The sequence below is a fragment of the Athalia rosae genome, chromosome 1 (assembly GCF_917208135.1).
Source record: "Athalia rosae chromosome 1, iyAthRosa1.1, whole genome shotgun sequence".
Lineage (NCBI taxonomy): Eukaryota > Metazoa > Arthropoda > Insecta > Hymenoptera > Athaliidae > Athalia > Athalia rosae.
In genome coordinates this window covers 131,525-148,566 of record NC_064026.1, presented here as the reverse complement: position 1 = coordinate 148,566, position 17,042 = coordinate 131,525, and the positions used below count along the sequence as shown (strand labels likewise).

Here is a 17,042-nt window from a genome sequence, read left to right as displayed (position 1 = left end):
GTTGCCGCGGGGCCCGTTGCCCGGCAGGTGGAGGAGCCGAGGATCGAAGGACCGGGGGATCGGGGGATCGGCGGATCGGGGGATCGGGGAATCGGGGGATCGGGGGATCGGGGGATCGGGGGATCGGGGGACCGGCGGAGTTGTACGTCGTGCCTCGTGCCCGAGGAAGGAACTGGGTCGTTCAGTCGTTACTCGTTGTCTTGGACGAGGACGCACCGGTCTGCCCGGCACCGGGTCTAGGTCGCCGGCGTGATACCGAGGCGAGGACTCCCGTCCCCCCGAAGGATCCCCGCTCGACGAGAGTCGCGACGATTTCCCGAAAATATTTCAATCGTTTCGCGTGGAATTCCTCGGGCGGTTCGCCGAAAAATTCCAACGACCCTCGATCGAATTTGCGCAGCCGGAAAACCCACCCAGCCCCGCGATTATCGTCGAATTGAGCGTACGTCCTACACGGACGGCGACGAGCGTACGCATTCGCATCGTACAACGATACGCAGAGAGAAAGAAGAAATATCCCAACCGTTGGTTAACGACCATGTGCTGGCAAATATCCCTGCACTGTCTCCGGACAACCCGTGTGCATATGATCGAGAAAAATTGCCTTTCTTCGTCCGTCGTTACGGGTAAATGTTGTAATTACGGTAAACACTATTGAGACGATATATTTGGACGCGGTGAACGGTATGTCGGTGTACGAGGTACACCGTAATAACCTCTAGGAATTCTAGTTTCTACCACGCGTGTGCACCGTAGCTGCGGTGGCATGTGGTCGGCTCCGAGATGACGAATACCACATTATCCCGGAAATTTTGGCGAACGCTGTACCGTATTGACGATTGCGGCGACGGTTTGCGATAAAATTCGCGGTGCGGATCGTTACGACGTACACCTACGTACGCATCGTACCGGTGTAACGTCGTTCGAATACCGATCGTCGCACGGTCCGGCGATGGCGATGATTTATGGATCGGCGATGTACGAGCCGACGTTGCTTCACTTTTTTGTCCATTTTCCCCACCTTCTCTTCCCCCGAACGTTCGCGTGTTTTGCATACGATTTGTTATTCGAACGCGCCGAGCCACACCGACGCCGCGAAGAGACGCCGTTCGTAACGCGAACGCTGTTCTATTCCTCGGTGCGCGGGCTCCGCGTTAGCTGCCTGCGTGACCCCGTTTTCCCAATAAGTAAGTCATTTGAATGAAAAAGGTTCTCCCGGCCGTGTGGTCCCGCCGCGGGTGCGGTAATGCCCGAAATGCCCCGGCGTCGTTGTTGCGCCGTTGTCGCGCCTAGACCGAACTGAAAGCGAACGCTGCATCCTCGAAACGGTGTCGTACGTGAAACCGAACGTGACTCCGACGCGTGTAAAAAATTCAACGTCGTACGACGAAATTTCCGAGGGACGCGCGACTTTTCGCGATCGAGTTCTCGATCGCTCGCGCTCCGTTGCACCGGCGACTGCGGCGCGAGCCGTTCGCCCGCGTTCACCCGTAGTAGTAGACCCGCTCGAAATACGCGGGGAAACTCATACGTCCACATTCCATGAGCTCCGCTCGATTGACCGTTGGATCGGCCGACGGCTGGGACCGATTTTCACCACTTTTCGAATTGGCCCTCGCGGTCTACTTTGCGGCCCCGTACAGCGTACGCGCCACAATAAAATTCTAGCCCAACGAAAACGAGCAGCGGCGTCGCACGAAATGCCGGTACGACGACCGCTACACCTGTAATTCCAGCGTTTGCGCTGACGCGCGCACGGGTGTATGGGTGTGAATACGATTATCGAGTGCGAAGCATACGTCGGATCGGAGTGCGTTCGACGACGCGGCTGTACCTGATATGCGGTTTCTTCACGCGAGACCCTAATTCCAAGGCGTTCGCGGTAACTCGTATTTGTACCTCTATACGTATACGCGCACGGGTATACCGTGTGTACGGAGCCGAAACTCCCTGAGGCTGTTCCGAAGCCCCGTTCCGACGTTTCGCTCAACTCCACAGATATACACGTACGTACATTGATCCGCGCGCCGACGGCCACGCTCCTCGTTTCGGATCACCCGCAGCTACCGGCCTTCCCACTCCGTCGAGTCTCCGAACCACCGATCGACGATCGCGACGGTTGCAACGGACAATCGGTCGTGGAACCGCGTTGCGGAAATCGAATGATGACGCATCGGAGGCAGATTGTCAAAAAAGCGCCCAGCGAAGCGGAGGCTCGCGATGAGATCGACGACTCCCAAATGAATAGGAACGCGGGCGTTTCGTTTCTCCGAGAAAAAGGTTTATTAAGAATTCAGCGACTAATTGCGAGCGCGTCAGACGAGATATCGCATCGCATTGTACCACATACCGGCGCCCTGCCGAGGAATAGCACCCGACGGACCACTACGGCTGCGTGCAGTCTCGCGTCCGCCGGATTAGCGCCGTGCTATTCAGAGTGGAAATGCGCATAAATTCCAAACGAAACTGAGACTTTTGTCGAAAGAAACGGGGTTTTTAGATCGTCGGCAGCTCCTGCAAGTACATAACGACGACACGTACGAGCGAGCTTGGTATCTAAGATACGTTCGACCACCAGGTTTCGGAATTCCCGCCTCGCATATTATTGCCGCTATAAAATTAGTCGCGAACCGTTGAATCCGCAACTTTTCCATCGGAGGTTTCGATTCGTAAAACTCCGACGCGGACGCATCGCGGGTACAAGTGTGCAATTGATACCCGCTGGTCTTCGTACCTGCGTCGCGACCCGGAAAGATTTCCGCGTGCGTTTATTTACGATCGGCAGACGTCGCGGGCTAACCGTTGCGGGTGGAAACGACGAAATATCAAACGGAAAAACGACAACTGTTCCGCATCTGCGCCTTACCACGTGAGTGGAGCCGGTTTTTCGTCCGCGTTCTCTAACTATACTATACGTACGGTACGGTATACTTTGCCCACGTGTGCACGTTTCTTCGTATCGCCGCTGATAAATTTCTTCGTCGCCAATTTCTTCAGGGGTCTGCAACATCGCGGGTATACCTATGTATCTTTATCGCGTTTTTACGTTCGTTTCTAGGTACACAATTTCTAAAGTCATTCCTCGTCGGCGAGGTAAAAATTGCAATCTCGCAAATCTCACCGGAGCCTTGGCAAATATTTGAGGAATAGTTCGCAGCGATATACCGATATCGCCGCTCCTACGTATATGCGGGTAGAGGTGCTGCTCGTGCTCGATAGGGCGGTACGTGTAAACGACTCGTCGTCGTAGACGCGACTCGTATCGATGATCTCTTCTCACCTCCATGGGCGTAACGAAGATCGCTAACCCCGACGGTGTATCGGGCGTTCGCCGATTGTCATCGGGGCGGAATTTCGTCGGATCTCCGCTGGGCAGCGACACGAAGCCAAATTGGCGCCAAGTAGGACGCGTCGCGTCGCGTCGCCTCGAGCATCCGCGATCTCTGCGAGAGTAAGTATTTACTACTGTAATCATAATTGGGACAACGCCGGTTCGTCTTTCGTACAATCACGATCCGTACTCGCGGCGAATCGAATAACAATCGCGCGCGACGAGCCGACGCTCGTTCGAACGGGTATCGTACCGAGTCCCCGATGCGCGGTGACGTTGTTTCTTTCGTAATGGTCGATTCGGTAACGACGATCGTCCGATCCTCCGATCCCCAGGCCTCGTTAACCTCCCCCTCGACTCGCGATACCGTTGAACGAAAGTCCTCGGAATCGGAATCGGTGTAGCGCACGCACGCACGCACGCACCTATACGTCGGAATGATTAGCCGGGCCAACGCCCCGTTACGCGCCGATTCTCTTCAAATACGAACTTCCATCTGGATCTGGATCTACGAGTTCTGGCGCGAAGGTAGCGGACCTGCAACAACTGTTCGCTGTCTCGATGCGGAATTGTTTCTTTAATTTAATTTAATTTAATTATGTCCAATTAAGGCACCGTGTAGAACTGATTTATTTATTACGACACCTAATTAGAAACGGCGATTGCCTGTGGCTACGTACGTACGTACGTGTGCTCGATACACGTGTACAATGCGCTCCTATCGATGTTTGTCTGTATCGTAACAATAAGCGTTGGCGGCTCGGGTTTGCACTCGACGCGAGTTCAGCAGTTCCGTTCTAAAAATCTGGGGGTTTATCTCGACGTGAGTCTCGCCGGCGCGGCCGCTATAACCGGACGCGCTGAATTTGCATTGAAATCTTGCAAAGCGCAACAGATCGCGATCGGTCGTTCAAAAGTTCCGGGGCAGTCTCGTCCTCATAGCTGGAAAAGAGAAAAAAAATAGGAAAAAAAAAAGAAAAAGGCAGCGGCGCGTCCGTCGCTCCGATACGAATAAATCACCGACCTCACTTTTCACTCGCGTTGGAAAACAACGTACGTGGAAGGAAAATGACGGTTATTCTAATTCCGCAATGTGACGGTATATAGCAGATAATAAAAACTTTCGGTTTCTAACAATAAGTGTAGGCAATTGTATTGTCTTTTCGCCGCTCCTTTACCTCCGCTGGTTTAAGCATGTTTAACGCTCGTAAGTGTGCATAATTGAAATTTCCACAGACGACGAGTTCGTTAGAAATTCCGTGTTGCTCGTGCGAGGATACGACGAAGGATGCGACTCCTAATGGAATGAAATACCGCGGTGAGATGTATGAGGTGGCATATGCGAGTCGCGTACGTCGCTCTTCGTCACGGCCGTGAACGTACAAACTTTGTCCCCGTGACGGGCGGGGCGAGTTGTTTGCCGCGGCGGTACGAAAACAAGCGGACACACGTAAAACGTCGTTAAAACGTACGTACGTACGTACGCACGAGAGTAAGACATACGAGTCCTTCGTGACTCGCCCGGTCTTTTATGCGGCACCGGTCGCGGAATGGTGGAACGACGTATCCTCGTGACTTATTTTTACCTATTCGTAATACCTGTTTCTAATTTTCTCTCGCATGTAACCGCGACGTTATTACCGCGAGTTCGCCGTGCGATGACTACCGTAAATAATGTACCCTGTTAGCTTACGTACGGGTACACGTTCGAGTCAACCGTACGAACATTTCGTCATTTCGCAAGAATATCGTTGCCGCGCGTTGCGGAACGACGACGAGACGTGGTGATGAGACGCGGCGATGTTCGTCGGAAGGTTATACCCGTGATCAGAGTCGGTATTTTGTATTTGATTCTTATCGGTAACAATTTGCGGTGAACAACCAGAGTCGAAGGTACGGAGATGGAGTTTCGAATCGCTCCCCTCTCACGACGTGCTGTATTTCGTGACGGCTCTCGCGCCCGCCGCGACGGCGAATTTCCCCAAATCTCCGGGAACGAGGAGCCTGACGGCGGTCTGAATTTCTCTCGGGGTCACCGTCACTTTGCCGTTGTACGTCGCCAGCCGCGAAGCCTCCGTCGCGATTCGACCGAACATGTCAGCCATGAAGCTGTTCATTATCTCCATCGCCCTGCCGGTTAATCCGAACTGGGCGTCCACGTCCTTCAACACCTGCGGGCAACGTAAACAATCAGACCGCTCGGACCGAGCGGATGGCGATCGTTCGGCAGCCCGCGATAAACAACGAGAAATAGGCTCAAGAGCGCTTCGTCCGACCTTGTGAATGTAACGGTTGTAGCTGTATTCCCTCCGTTTGCCCTTGCGTACCGGCGTCCCGCTTCTGCGAGAAGGCATCTTGCGAGGATCCCTGTGGAATTTTTCACGAGGATTCAACTAGGACACACCCCCATCGTCGAAATTCGCAGAAGGACCGTTTTCATTCGCAACGTCGCGTTGACCGATGACAGAAAAACGAACAAACAGCGAAATCGTTTCTCTGGTATCCACGAGCGATTCCAATTTGTCAAGAAAACTTCCAAGGCCATCTCGTACGTACCTTTGCCGATATGACGGGCAGACAATACCACTGCGACGATACAGAGATTTCGTACAGAAACGGGTGATTGCAAAAGTAGAATTTGAGAAACGCATACGCGGGCAGGAAACCGCGGAACACGTGGGTACCCGGTGGTGATCATCCTCGAGGTCGTCAGCTCGTCGTCGCACGTACGTATCCCGGCAAGTTGCGCAACCTGGCTATTATGTACGCCATACGGATGTGTCTCGTGAAGAACTGTGCGAGTTCAGCTCGTTGAGAATACGTCAGCGGCGGACGAAGAATACAAAAATACTTACCACGAAATCGAAATTGTTGCCAAGGCACCCGCGGTCGCTCGTTTCCCTCAATGCCCACGTATTACACGTTGTACACGTAAGCGAAATACAGAGGAATACGACGACGGATGCGTACCCGCGGTGTTTCTTTACAACTCGGGAATAATAGCGTACGAATACCCGAGGATGCGCGACTACGGTACGAGCCTACGTCGCGGTAACACTTGAGAGTCTGGTACTACACCGAAGTAGGTATGGGAGGTGCGTGCGTGCGTGCGTGCGAGCGTGCGACAACGAAAACAATGGACAGTGGTGAAAGTGCGTACAAAGTGGTCAGGGGTATGTATCGGGTCTGCTCGCAAAAGAATGAACGGGACGTACGTACGCACCTATACATACGTACGTATAAGCGCACACGTGCGTGCGTACGTTCACGCAATGATATTCCATTCGACGGGCGCCCGATCGTCTCGCGGGCGCGCGATAGCTCTACTCGAGAAGGTCGCTACGAAAGTTTCTTCGTCCCTGTTCACCTTCAACATTCGGCATACGGTCTTCTCTCCCTCCGGCAGCTTAGCCTCGGAACAAAGATGTTCACCTGACCGCGGATCGTGACACGGACTATACATACACGGAGACTGATCTCCGCGACAATAGTCGTAACGATCGAACCGTGGAAAGCCTTGAAAACGGCGATTCCATGCGCCCGCGCTAGCCTCCTGTCTCCATCGATGAAACGTGATAAGCGCCCCGCAAAACGATTCGGGATCATCCCAACCGGGCGTACGTCGCTCGATCGCGGAGACGACTGCCGTAGCACGGATGTTATAAGCTGGGAATGCAGGGGCGCCTCTGCCCGAGACCGTTTACTCCGCAGCTGATATGATTCGAGGCTGCGGAATTATATGAGCTTTTACTTTTTTTCGTCGTCCTCTCGAGGAATGATGCGTCAAGACCGCGACGCGACGCCGGTTTTCGGTATCCGGTACCGTTGCTGCGTATAAATAATAACCGCTTACGATACGGTTGTAGCCCCGCAGGGGTTGATGTTCCATTTCATTCGTCCTTTCGACTAAATCCTGACCGGTATTTCTCATCGAATCTTAAGCCGATCGTCTTTCCCTGACCTTGGCACTGTTGTCGTAACGCTGCCGGAGACGTATTGTCGTGGGAGAGTGACTGGCGCACAAGCGGAGGAGCGCCGTGTCTCCGACTCCCGTGCCGACGGTCGTTCAAAAGTGCGCAGCGGTGCACGTTCGGCGCGTGTAGCTAGCTCGCCGTTTCGTTAGCAGCTGACCTTACAGTTATATACAAGTTGCGCAAAGAGCCGGGGCGTCGTACGAAAAGTCAACAACGACCGGCTAACGAACAGTTAACGGTCGACCGATACTTGTCCGAGGTACGCGTACTCACCTACGTAGGCATAAGCTACGCGTAACGTAGTCACTCGACGGACGAACGAGTTGCCCCGCGGTTTTGCCGCGACCATATCGACCTCGTCGCATCGAGAGCTCGAAAATTTTTCGAGGAAAAAATATAGGTACACTGGGGTGTTTCATTTTTAGGTGATATTTTTTCTTCCTTCTTCTACCCGAAAATCTGATGCTCCGTAGAGGAAGAGGAATAACCCCGTTGAAAAAAAATTCCAAGTGAATTAGTGGCTTCGCTCGTCTAAAAATTCAATATGCCGATAGTCGTCAAAGGTGACGAGTGCACATTGATAAGAACTGACATCAAACCCCCATAATTCGGCATTTATTCGTCACACATAAAAAATCAACTTATCGAGTTACAATCCATCGGAGAATCCACTCAGGGAGGGATATTCGATACATACGTCAATGGAGGAACTTGTTTCCTTCGACTGCGGAATGAGAATGTAAACTCTGGGGTGTTTCACCTTTCGGCGATACTTTCATTTTCCTTCTCTTATCTAAAGGGGAAATCGAATTTCTAGGTGGGAATCTTTTTTCAGAATGTTTTTTTCCAACGAGGATGTTCTTCGTTTTCGTCGCGGCGTCTGATTTTCGGGTAGGAGGGGAGAAAAATAAACATATCGCCCAAAAATTGAACACCCTATGAGGTGCACCCTTAGTGGAATTATGACGGGCGAGTAGCCGATCACTTATCGCCGTTTGCGATCGTCCGTGGGCGTTGTTATTTATCTCGTGGCGTCCGGTCGTTCCTCCGAGCGTAACTGATAAGCCGCTGGAAGGTTGGTGGAAATTAATGAAATCCTCGAACCGTGTGTTGATTCGCGACGTCGCGGGGAAGCTATGGCACATCAACGGGAACGGCGATCGCCGATAAAAACTAAGGGCGAACGCACGTCGAAGTACCTACAGGTAAACGGGTGAACGGCGTGTACCTGTAACGCGAATCACACGGCGGTACAGCCCGGGGCAATAATTTCTGCGATCGTTGCACATCGATGGAGAAGATAAACGTGGGGCTGACGCGTGATTGTTCCCTCATCGGGGATTATGTATACATCCGGTATCACAGCCCCGCGCGATGCCGAGCGTTGAAAACTAGTTGACCGCGTTGGCATTAACTATGGACATTACGAAGCGAGGGAGCTCGGTCGAGACGAAACGCTCACAATGAGTCGAGTTGGTGTCGACTCTTTCTTTTCCCCCCTGTATAACTCGCGTGCGTACTTCATCTCCACCTCTGTTTCCCTGCAACGCGCGAATAATATAATACGTGGGTAGGTCGATCGCGGTATTTTTGGATCCTCGCGGAACGGTTCTGATTGTGAGAGGCGCGTTGACTATTAATAAAGGCATCTGTGTGTAGTCTGTAACGCACAAGTGAAGACGGTACACGGGACTACGTTGGAAGGGAATGGGCGCATGGATGCAGTTGAGACGCGCGGTCTTCGATTACGGCGTCGATACGCCACAGCTGTACTCCTGTTCTACGCGAAGGTATAGCTGTGCGGGATTATGACACCGTGCACAAAGGGACTCATCGGCCGACGAGGTTACGGTTATCACCGGTGATACTTTGCGTTGAGATTCCGCCATTCGAAAGGCGAGTCCTCTTCTTCGTTATTTCGCAGCGCGACAGAAACCGCCGCTCGCACTTCCGTTTCGAGCGAAATGGTGAGACACCGTGCGTGATGCGGCCCGTCAACGACGCGGTTATATCGTTGCGGACCGGGCAATCGCGTGAAACGCGGCGGGACCGCGTCGTCGCCGCGGCGAGGGGGTATAGGATGCGTTCGCACACGCGGGGCGATGGCCCGTTTCGACGGTGGCGGCGGGAAGCCAGGGGTATACGCGCGTACGTACCGTATCCTCCGTGTTTTTGCACATCCCGTGGATGAAATAATAACAGTGATAGACGACGTTGCGGAGCTCTCCGCGTTTTCCCCGGACCACGGAATGAAATTCCGACTCGTATATTTATTCCCCTCGCCGTGCCCTCGATTTCGCTCCTATATACCCGCATCCGTTTGCAAAAGCCTGATCTACGGAGCGCGACCGCTGCGACGTGGTCTCGCAGCCGCTGTTCCGCTGCTCCTGCTTCTTTTGGCGCTGCTATCTCGCGAAGCTGACAATCGTGCCGGCGATGCGAGAGAGTGAGTGAGGCGGAGAGAGATGGCGAGTCGAGAAAAAGGAACCGAGGAAAGGAGCGGAGGAGTCCGCGGCGGCACAGGGGCATCCAGCCACCGGGGAAAAGAGTCCCTTCTTCATGTAACGAGACACCGCGAGGTACTCTCGTTTCATGGCTTCGATTCTCGCCAGCCCAAATATCGTAGGTATAGCGTACTCGCAAGTCAAGTCGTACGAGGAGGCGGCTTCGAGTGTAAAGTACGCGGTAATTGCATCGTTTGAAAATCGAACGACGGAAAGCTGTACATACGATACGCATACGCTGAAGCTCGGTGGGATTATTCACCCGCGAGACACACTCGTACGATGATATATCTCCGAATGGAAAAGATCGCCGATCCCTGCAGCGGTCACACGTTTTTGAGAAATGTGCGACTACTTTTCTAAAACACTCTTAACGAACAGTTCCGTTTCCATTTTCGCCTCCTCCTCGTTTCCATTAAACTTCAACAGCAAATGGATCGGGGGTATGTAGAAACGAGACGTGATATCGCAACCGATCCGACGACATCCACCGTAAATTTCGGCTTCTCATCGAAAACCGGCTGTTCCTATACTATAATTTATATACGGACGATTGCGCGAGAAACCGGATGGTATAATTGTATATTATACATGCATGTATATGTATATTTGTCGTCCGACCGTTTGACTTAGCGCGACGCCGGTGGTGGGGTTCCGAGAGGAGAGCGCGTCAAAATATAACCATTCGCTCTTCGTGAAAAAGGGGGGCGGCCAAAAAGTGTTATGACATCGTAACGAAAGGTAGAGCAACGGTCCGGTGCGGTCCGGTCGCGATACTGTCATGCCCGGCTGTGGGAACTAAGTCAATGTGTCAATCTTTGTCTTTTCTTTTACCACTTCCACTTCCACTTCCTCTTCCTTTACTCCTCGCTGGAACGACCGGCGGTCTGCAGCGAATCGCCAGCCAGCCTTCTTCACAGCCTTGTGAATAGACTTTGTTCAGCCTATACGTCCCGTTTCCCACTCGAAAATCAATTTGATATGTTTCGAGGAACGCCGTTGAATCGGCGGCATGTGCACCGATCGTTCGGTTCGTCGTTTCTTCTTCGACGTTTATTTTTTTTTTTTTTGACGACCTCTTTCGAATCTCACATGCGATGCGACAGCGTTCGAGATTTCAGATCAGATGTAGTTGAAAAATGGCACGAGTTTCCGCGTCACCCAGGGGGTAAAGTGCCGCGACGCGTTCCCGTTTTTTTACATGGCGGGATCCCCAGTAGGCCTACACCATGCCACACGTGTCTGCGTGTGGAGCTTTATTTCAACAACATTGGTACGCTATTTCCTGTACTCGAAGTACAAGTACTATGATCGATTATTTGATTGATTCGTCGAGCGCGGTTCGCCTTTGTCATTGTACGGCTGTTGTTTATATTTCAACGCTTCTTTCATCGTTTATAGCTGTAGCTACGTCTCGATTGGGCTCAATAAAGGTCGTAGTTTTGCGTCTGGATTCTTTCGTGTCGCCGCTATAATCTATCGACCCTCATCTCAAGAGCCGATCGCTCAGACCTGCAGCCGCGCACCGACGCGAGAATCGATGGAATGGAATCGTAGTCGGATCCGAAACTGTGGCATATTATAGCGCGATCAACAGGTCAGTGAAGCAACAAGTGTCATTACATTTCCGGCGAATGCTCACCCGGCAAAAGATAGATCTCGCCATTACCTCGAGCTTTCCCCGCTCTACCCAACATCCGAAATATTCATCAAGTCGGAACGAAAAGATCGATGCCTTGGTTTGTTTTTTCTTTTTTTTTTTGTTTTTCTGATTCTCTGATTTTCATTAATTTTTTGGCTCGATAACCCACGTAATCGTTCGATCCGATTGTTGAACATCGGGCGAGAGTCGAACGTAACACGCGCTGCTGCAGGGAAGAGACAATGATCGTTCGCGCAAGAGTTGAGAAACGATAGAATATTGGGATCGATTGATATTCTTAACATCTAATATGTAGGTGGTTATTTTTATACTACGATTAACGATTAAATACCTTATCCGTTCGAAAGCAATAGAATCAGCGGAATCGACAGTAATGATATATACGTGCGTGAGCGTTGATCGGCGGTGGTATATCGGGAGCTCGAAAGTAACTCGGCTTCTCAACTGCGATGTGACGTGAGAGCGAACGCTGCTCTTTATATACCTACACCGGCGTCCTATCGATCGGCTTGCGCGAATTGAACATGTGAGGGCGCATGCCCCGATCTCGGGGGTGCTTCGACGGGTGCGCGAAACCCGCTGTAACTGGACCAAAGGGTGAGATTTTTCTGCGCCACGGTCCGGCGGTACAACGGCGTTCCGACGGATCATTCGCAACAACTACCAAGATATGGAGAATTTCTCTAGAAATCTTCACGGAACCGAAACCGTTCCGTTACCGAAATTCCAAGTGGACACCGTTGGCGATGTTCCACGTAACATAATTTCCCCCCATCGAATCGGCTCGACGAGTAATCAATTGATAACCGATAAATTCCTATCCATAATTTATCGATGCGATCTAGCAGCTGTTACACTCCGCGTATACGTCTATAATCATTTGCATTCGACCAGCTTCCAATCTAGCGATTATCTGCATGGATTTCAACGTGTTAATATCACCGTTGATACCCCTTTCCTAACGGACATGATTTCCAGAGACCGTGGGACGGAATCGTCAGCCCTAGGAATCGATATTTTGATGCAATGCGGTGCAACAACCGAATTCCGGAAAATCGGTTTTACCAATTATACAGGTGATTCGCATAGCGGAACGCACGATTCGTTCCACTTTTCTATACGTGTCCGTGTGCTTTTTTTCTCTACTCGTTAGTCAGAGATGCGGAGTGCTCCCGCTAGATTTCAATCAGCTGATTGATCTCCATTATCGAAATCCTATCTGTGCTGAAAGCTCGCAAGAATTGGTACTGCCACTGCGAAAATTCGCAAATCGTGTAGTGCCATCAGAAAATGAAAAACAAATCCCTTTTTAATATTGGCTTTTCCAATGATATTCTCGAAGCATAATCCGGGGCCTGGTTGTGGCAACGTGCTTTCACTTCGACCGAGTGCAGAATTTTTCGGTTACGCTCCTGAAGTTGAGGGTGAGGTAGTGCGATCTGTTGGTATCTCCGAGCACTATCACGTCGTCGACGACGTCTTCGAGGATCGGAGCGGCAGACAAGTATGTCGCATAGAGCTATACCGCACGTGGATGTGAATTCGACGCAGTTCCACCGCTCGCTGGTGAACGTAACTTCGGAGTGCGTGTGCCGTAATCTTCGATCTATACGGTTCTCCGAGTCACGACCGTTCCAGTTTCTTTTCCATCGCCAGGGACCTAACAAAAAAATAACTAGTCGTCGTCATCGTCATCGTTACAGTTGTTGTCGTCGAATGCTGCGTCTCGTCGATTCGGCGGTATGGATTCGGCTGTTTCAGCGCTCTACTCGTTGACCGATGATCGGTCTCCATGCTCGTTGTCAGACTGTAAGTGAGCCTCCCGAATCACGGAGTCGGACCCCGGGCATTGTTCGCCGCGCATTCGCATCTCCTTCTCCATTGCGTTCCCCGTCTCCGTCTCGCGAACAAATTCAAGTCACAAGAGGGGAGGGGAGGGGGGGTGGCGAGCGTATGTCGTTGGATAATAAATTGGTGGCGAGGCCCAAGGTCTTCGGGCCAGTCGGAGACCAGCGGGGAAACTAGTTGGCCTCACCTATCGCCGAGGCGGCAACGTTCGCCATGGTCGAGGAGGATGAAAAAATCACCATCGAGCGAAGATCTGGTCGCAATTCCCGGCCGAGTTGAGAGAAACAAGGAGTATGCAAGGGGCTCGGCTGGACCGAGCGAACGCGACCACGTAAGGTTTCCCGAAGTCGAACGGACAACCGGGAAAAGAAAACTGGCGGGACTCGCTGCGTTCGAGATGAGGGCTAGTCCAACAATGGATCCCGATAGAATAAATCTTAGGAATGGAAAACGGCGTAATGTCAAAGTGTTGGACGACGAGGCTGCACGCAATTCTTCAAAGGAAGCCAGAAGGAATGCCGAGATCGACGTACTCGACTCCGCGAAGGTGAGAGTTCGGCAACTAAATATGTGATCCGACAGCCGATTGCACGGTTAATCGCCACTAACGCAAAGACTATTCACAATTATCCTTTTCAACGATAATTATTACGAGATCGTGGAAAGAATCTGTGAATCTTGGTTTCAAGGTCCATAATCGTGGTCTCGTAACCAAATAGATCCGATTTGAACTTGATACCAGAAAAGAGATTCAAGATTTCATTAACCCCCGCGGACTTTCTACCCGACAAACGGCCCACTACCGATCGAACTTGAAGACCGACTGAAAGAAAAAATTTCGTCCCGATTTCACCACGTACAATAACGAATTCTTGCCAGTTTTTATCACACAAACGAATGTCGCGGGAGATGAATGTTTTTCACCGATCCTAAACTTCCGAATTTTCAGAGGCGAAGAAGTGTTACCGGATCACAAACAGCGAGCTCTGCAAAGTTTCCGGGGGTGAAGCTGAACTTGAGTTTGTCGATTCGCAGCCCCCAGCTGGACGTGGGGCGAGTCTTTCAATGCAGTCGAGGAAACGAGTCGCAATTTACGAAGGCGGGGTCTATCGCCGAGTTCAAGAGGGACGTGTTAAAAGAGCGAGAACGGAAGCGACGGATGAACGTCCGTATGCGCGATATTTTTGATGCAGAAAAAATCCAGGCGATGTCGAGGAGAGTCAGCGAAATCGACTTCGATAGGCTGAAAATTGGCGGCGATTCGCACGATGAACGATCCGAGGTCAGCTTCGTCAGAAACATGTCCTCGATGACGCTCTTCGACGGCAATTACAGGGAGCCCAAATCTGATTGCGGCACCGCTGACGACGACGGCGAAATAAACTACGCAAGGCCTGAAATGCCCAAACGCAAGGTTGCCGGTAGACTGAAGAACTTCCTAATTCAGAAAGACCGGGACGCTGGCTCACTCCTCGAGGAATCGTCGCAAATCAAGTCGGAAGCAACGGACTTCGTGGACTCCGACATGGCCACCAAAGCTCACTGCCTGAAAATTTGCGACGAGACCGGCGAAACGGTGGGGGAATTCGAAGGGAATTGAAAAATTCCGAGGCCATCGGGAGAGGGGGTCGAGCCGGAAATCGGACACTCGAAACATTTTCGAGAGTATAGGTATCGACGATGTACTCACATTTCGTACTCCGGGTAAACTTCGTTCATCGGCAGTGTCGGAGAGTCGAGTGAGAATTTTCTCCAGACTTGCGAAAGTGTCCGCGCGTTGATTCGCGCATCGGTCGTAACTACATATATTAGTCTCTTTGTTTGCACGAATTACACATGACGATGTCCTCTCCCTGCAACGCATCGATTTCCACCGGTTGTACATACGTACACTCAATACTCCGTATGTCTCTGTAAACAATCAGCGCAAAAATCAGACTTTCGCATAGGAGATGAGTTCCGAAACGTTGACGATAGATTGCTGAGAGTCAGTTTTCTTCATTAATACAGATATTGTACAAACGATTTGACGACGAGTTTGAACGCAGTCGCTGAGGGGTTTTTTGCCGGGGTGTATCGCCTTCGACGTCGAATGTACGGAAATGACAAAGTCAAAGTTCGAACGAGGTGGAGATCTCAGAGCGGATTCGAGGAGGTTCTCGAGCATGTCGAATCCAGGAAAATTAGATTCGTCGCGATTGCTCCAGATCTCGTAGGAAGCTGCGATTGCCCAGGTGCGTCTAGAGACATTCAATCGATATAAATTTAATCGATGACTCATGATTATTCCTAAAGGTGAATCGGACCAGCTAGTCTACTATTTTGCTACATGCCCTGAACGAACGGAAGCTCGTCCATACCTCGCCCACAAAAGGGCAGCGTTATAGCTGTGCCGAAATCGCGAGCTGCTGCGTGCTCGAGATTTGTCATTTATTTACCGTAGTCCTTGAAATCCGTAAAGAATAAGGAACGGAGAAAAAAAACGGTCCGGTCTTTATTTTACAAATGAATAGATTGCACGCGTGCAGCTAGTGCTTTCATTCGAATGTCAATTATTCGTCCAACGTGACGCTCTTGATCATTTGTTACGAAATTGCGTCGTTCAATTTATTCTCACGTCAATCTATCCCGTCCTACTTAGGTACTTATCTCGGCACTGTATAGGGTTCGTCAATCAACTTTATTCTAAATTTTTCGCAGGAGCTAGTCGACGAGGTTCTAAGCGAGTCGACGCTCGCGAGGGCTCCTTTTCAGATTCAATCCCAGGTCTCGAGGGAATCCGGGCAGCTTGCAGAGGACCATTTTAAGAAGTATTCGGAAGAAACGCCGCTGTCACCGGGAATAAATCTTCTCTTCGAGACTTTGGCAATAACGACCGGAATGCCCACGCACGCATCTTGCAGCGTTTCATTATCACTGTATGACCTTTTTAATAAAACGGGGATCGGGAATAGTTCATCGGGACTGATCATTCGACCGATAACACGATAATACGTCGTTTTCCCACTATTGACGATCAATCGACCAAAGTGCCCGCTTACCAATAGTCCAATCCTCGGATTCAAGTTGCCAAAAGGACTTGGACGGACATCGTGGCATCGCGTGGGTGGTGGATCATATCTAGACGTAGGTAGGCAGATATAGAAAGCTGGATTCGACGTACGATTATTACAAGGAGGAGATTTCCCGCGTATCTGTGTATTCCATGACTGAAATTCGTTTCCGTTAGTCATTCATTCATTACGCCGCAATTTTACAAGAGGAATATCGAATTCCTCATATCGACCTCGATTCACGTTACGGCGGTTGATCGCGCACGGAGCTCGATCGATCGATCGTGCCATTGTTGCGAGAATGATTAACCATGGACCTTTCGACTCGATACAAAAGGGTATAATTCCCAAACATCTTGAATGTGTTTCGACTCGCATATACGAGTATAATGTACGTACGTACGTACGCGTAGGCATACCATACGCACGCACACTCACGTCAATCGGTAAGCCTTGAAAAATATGAACAATGTTTGGTTTGATTTCCGCGCCCACCAAAATCCCGGTATGTATCGGATTTTTTGTCTATCGAAACGAAACGCCACCAACGATCTACGTTGCGCCCCCATAACGTAGTCAGCTCGTAGCCATGTACGAGAAGACGACGAGGAACCGACGACGCACGAGGTTCGCGGAGCCAGTGAGACTCGGGATTAACCCCGTCGCCGA

General features: G+C 51.1%; 2 protein-coding genes across 2 annotated transcripts; one reads left to right on the top strand and one right to left on the bottom strand.

Annotated features, from left to right (window-relative positions):
• Positions 1 to 5,170: 5,170 nt before the first annotated feature.
• On the bottom strand, positions 5,171 to 6,174 carry LOC105693350 (histone H2B.1, sperm-like). Its single transcript, XM_012413196.2, has 2 exons — positions 5,608 to 6,174; positions 5,171 to 5,502 (listed from the first exon to the last, which is right to left on the bottom strand). Exons 1-2 carry the CDS (start codon positions 5,683 to 5,685, stop codon positions 5,257 to 5,259), a joined length of 324 nt encoding a protein of 107 aa, XP_012268619.2. The 5' UTR covers positions 5,686 to 6,174; the 3' UTR covers positions 5,171 to 5,256.
• A 6,795-nt stretch (positions 6,175 to 12,969) lies between these two features.
• On the top strand, positions 12,970 to 16,159 carry LOC105693307. Its single transcript, XM_048648840.1, has 5 exons — positions 12,970 to 13,867; positions 14,270 to 14,917; positions 15,046 to 15,059; positions 15,331 to 15,554; positions 16,021 to 16,159. The coding sequence occupies exons 1-5, from the start codon at positions 13,547 to 13,549 to the stop codon at positions 16,125 to 16,127; spliced, it is 1,314 nt and encodes a 437-aa protein (XP_048504797.1). The 5' UTR covers positions 12,970 to 13,546; the 3' UTR covers positions 16,128 to 16,159.
• Positions 16,160 to 17,042: the final 883 nt, after the last annotated feature.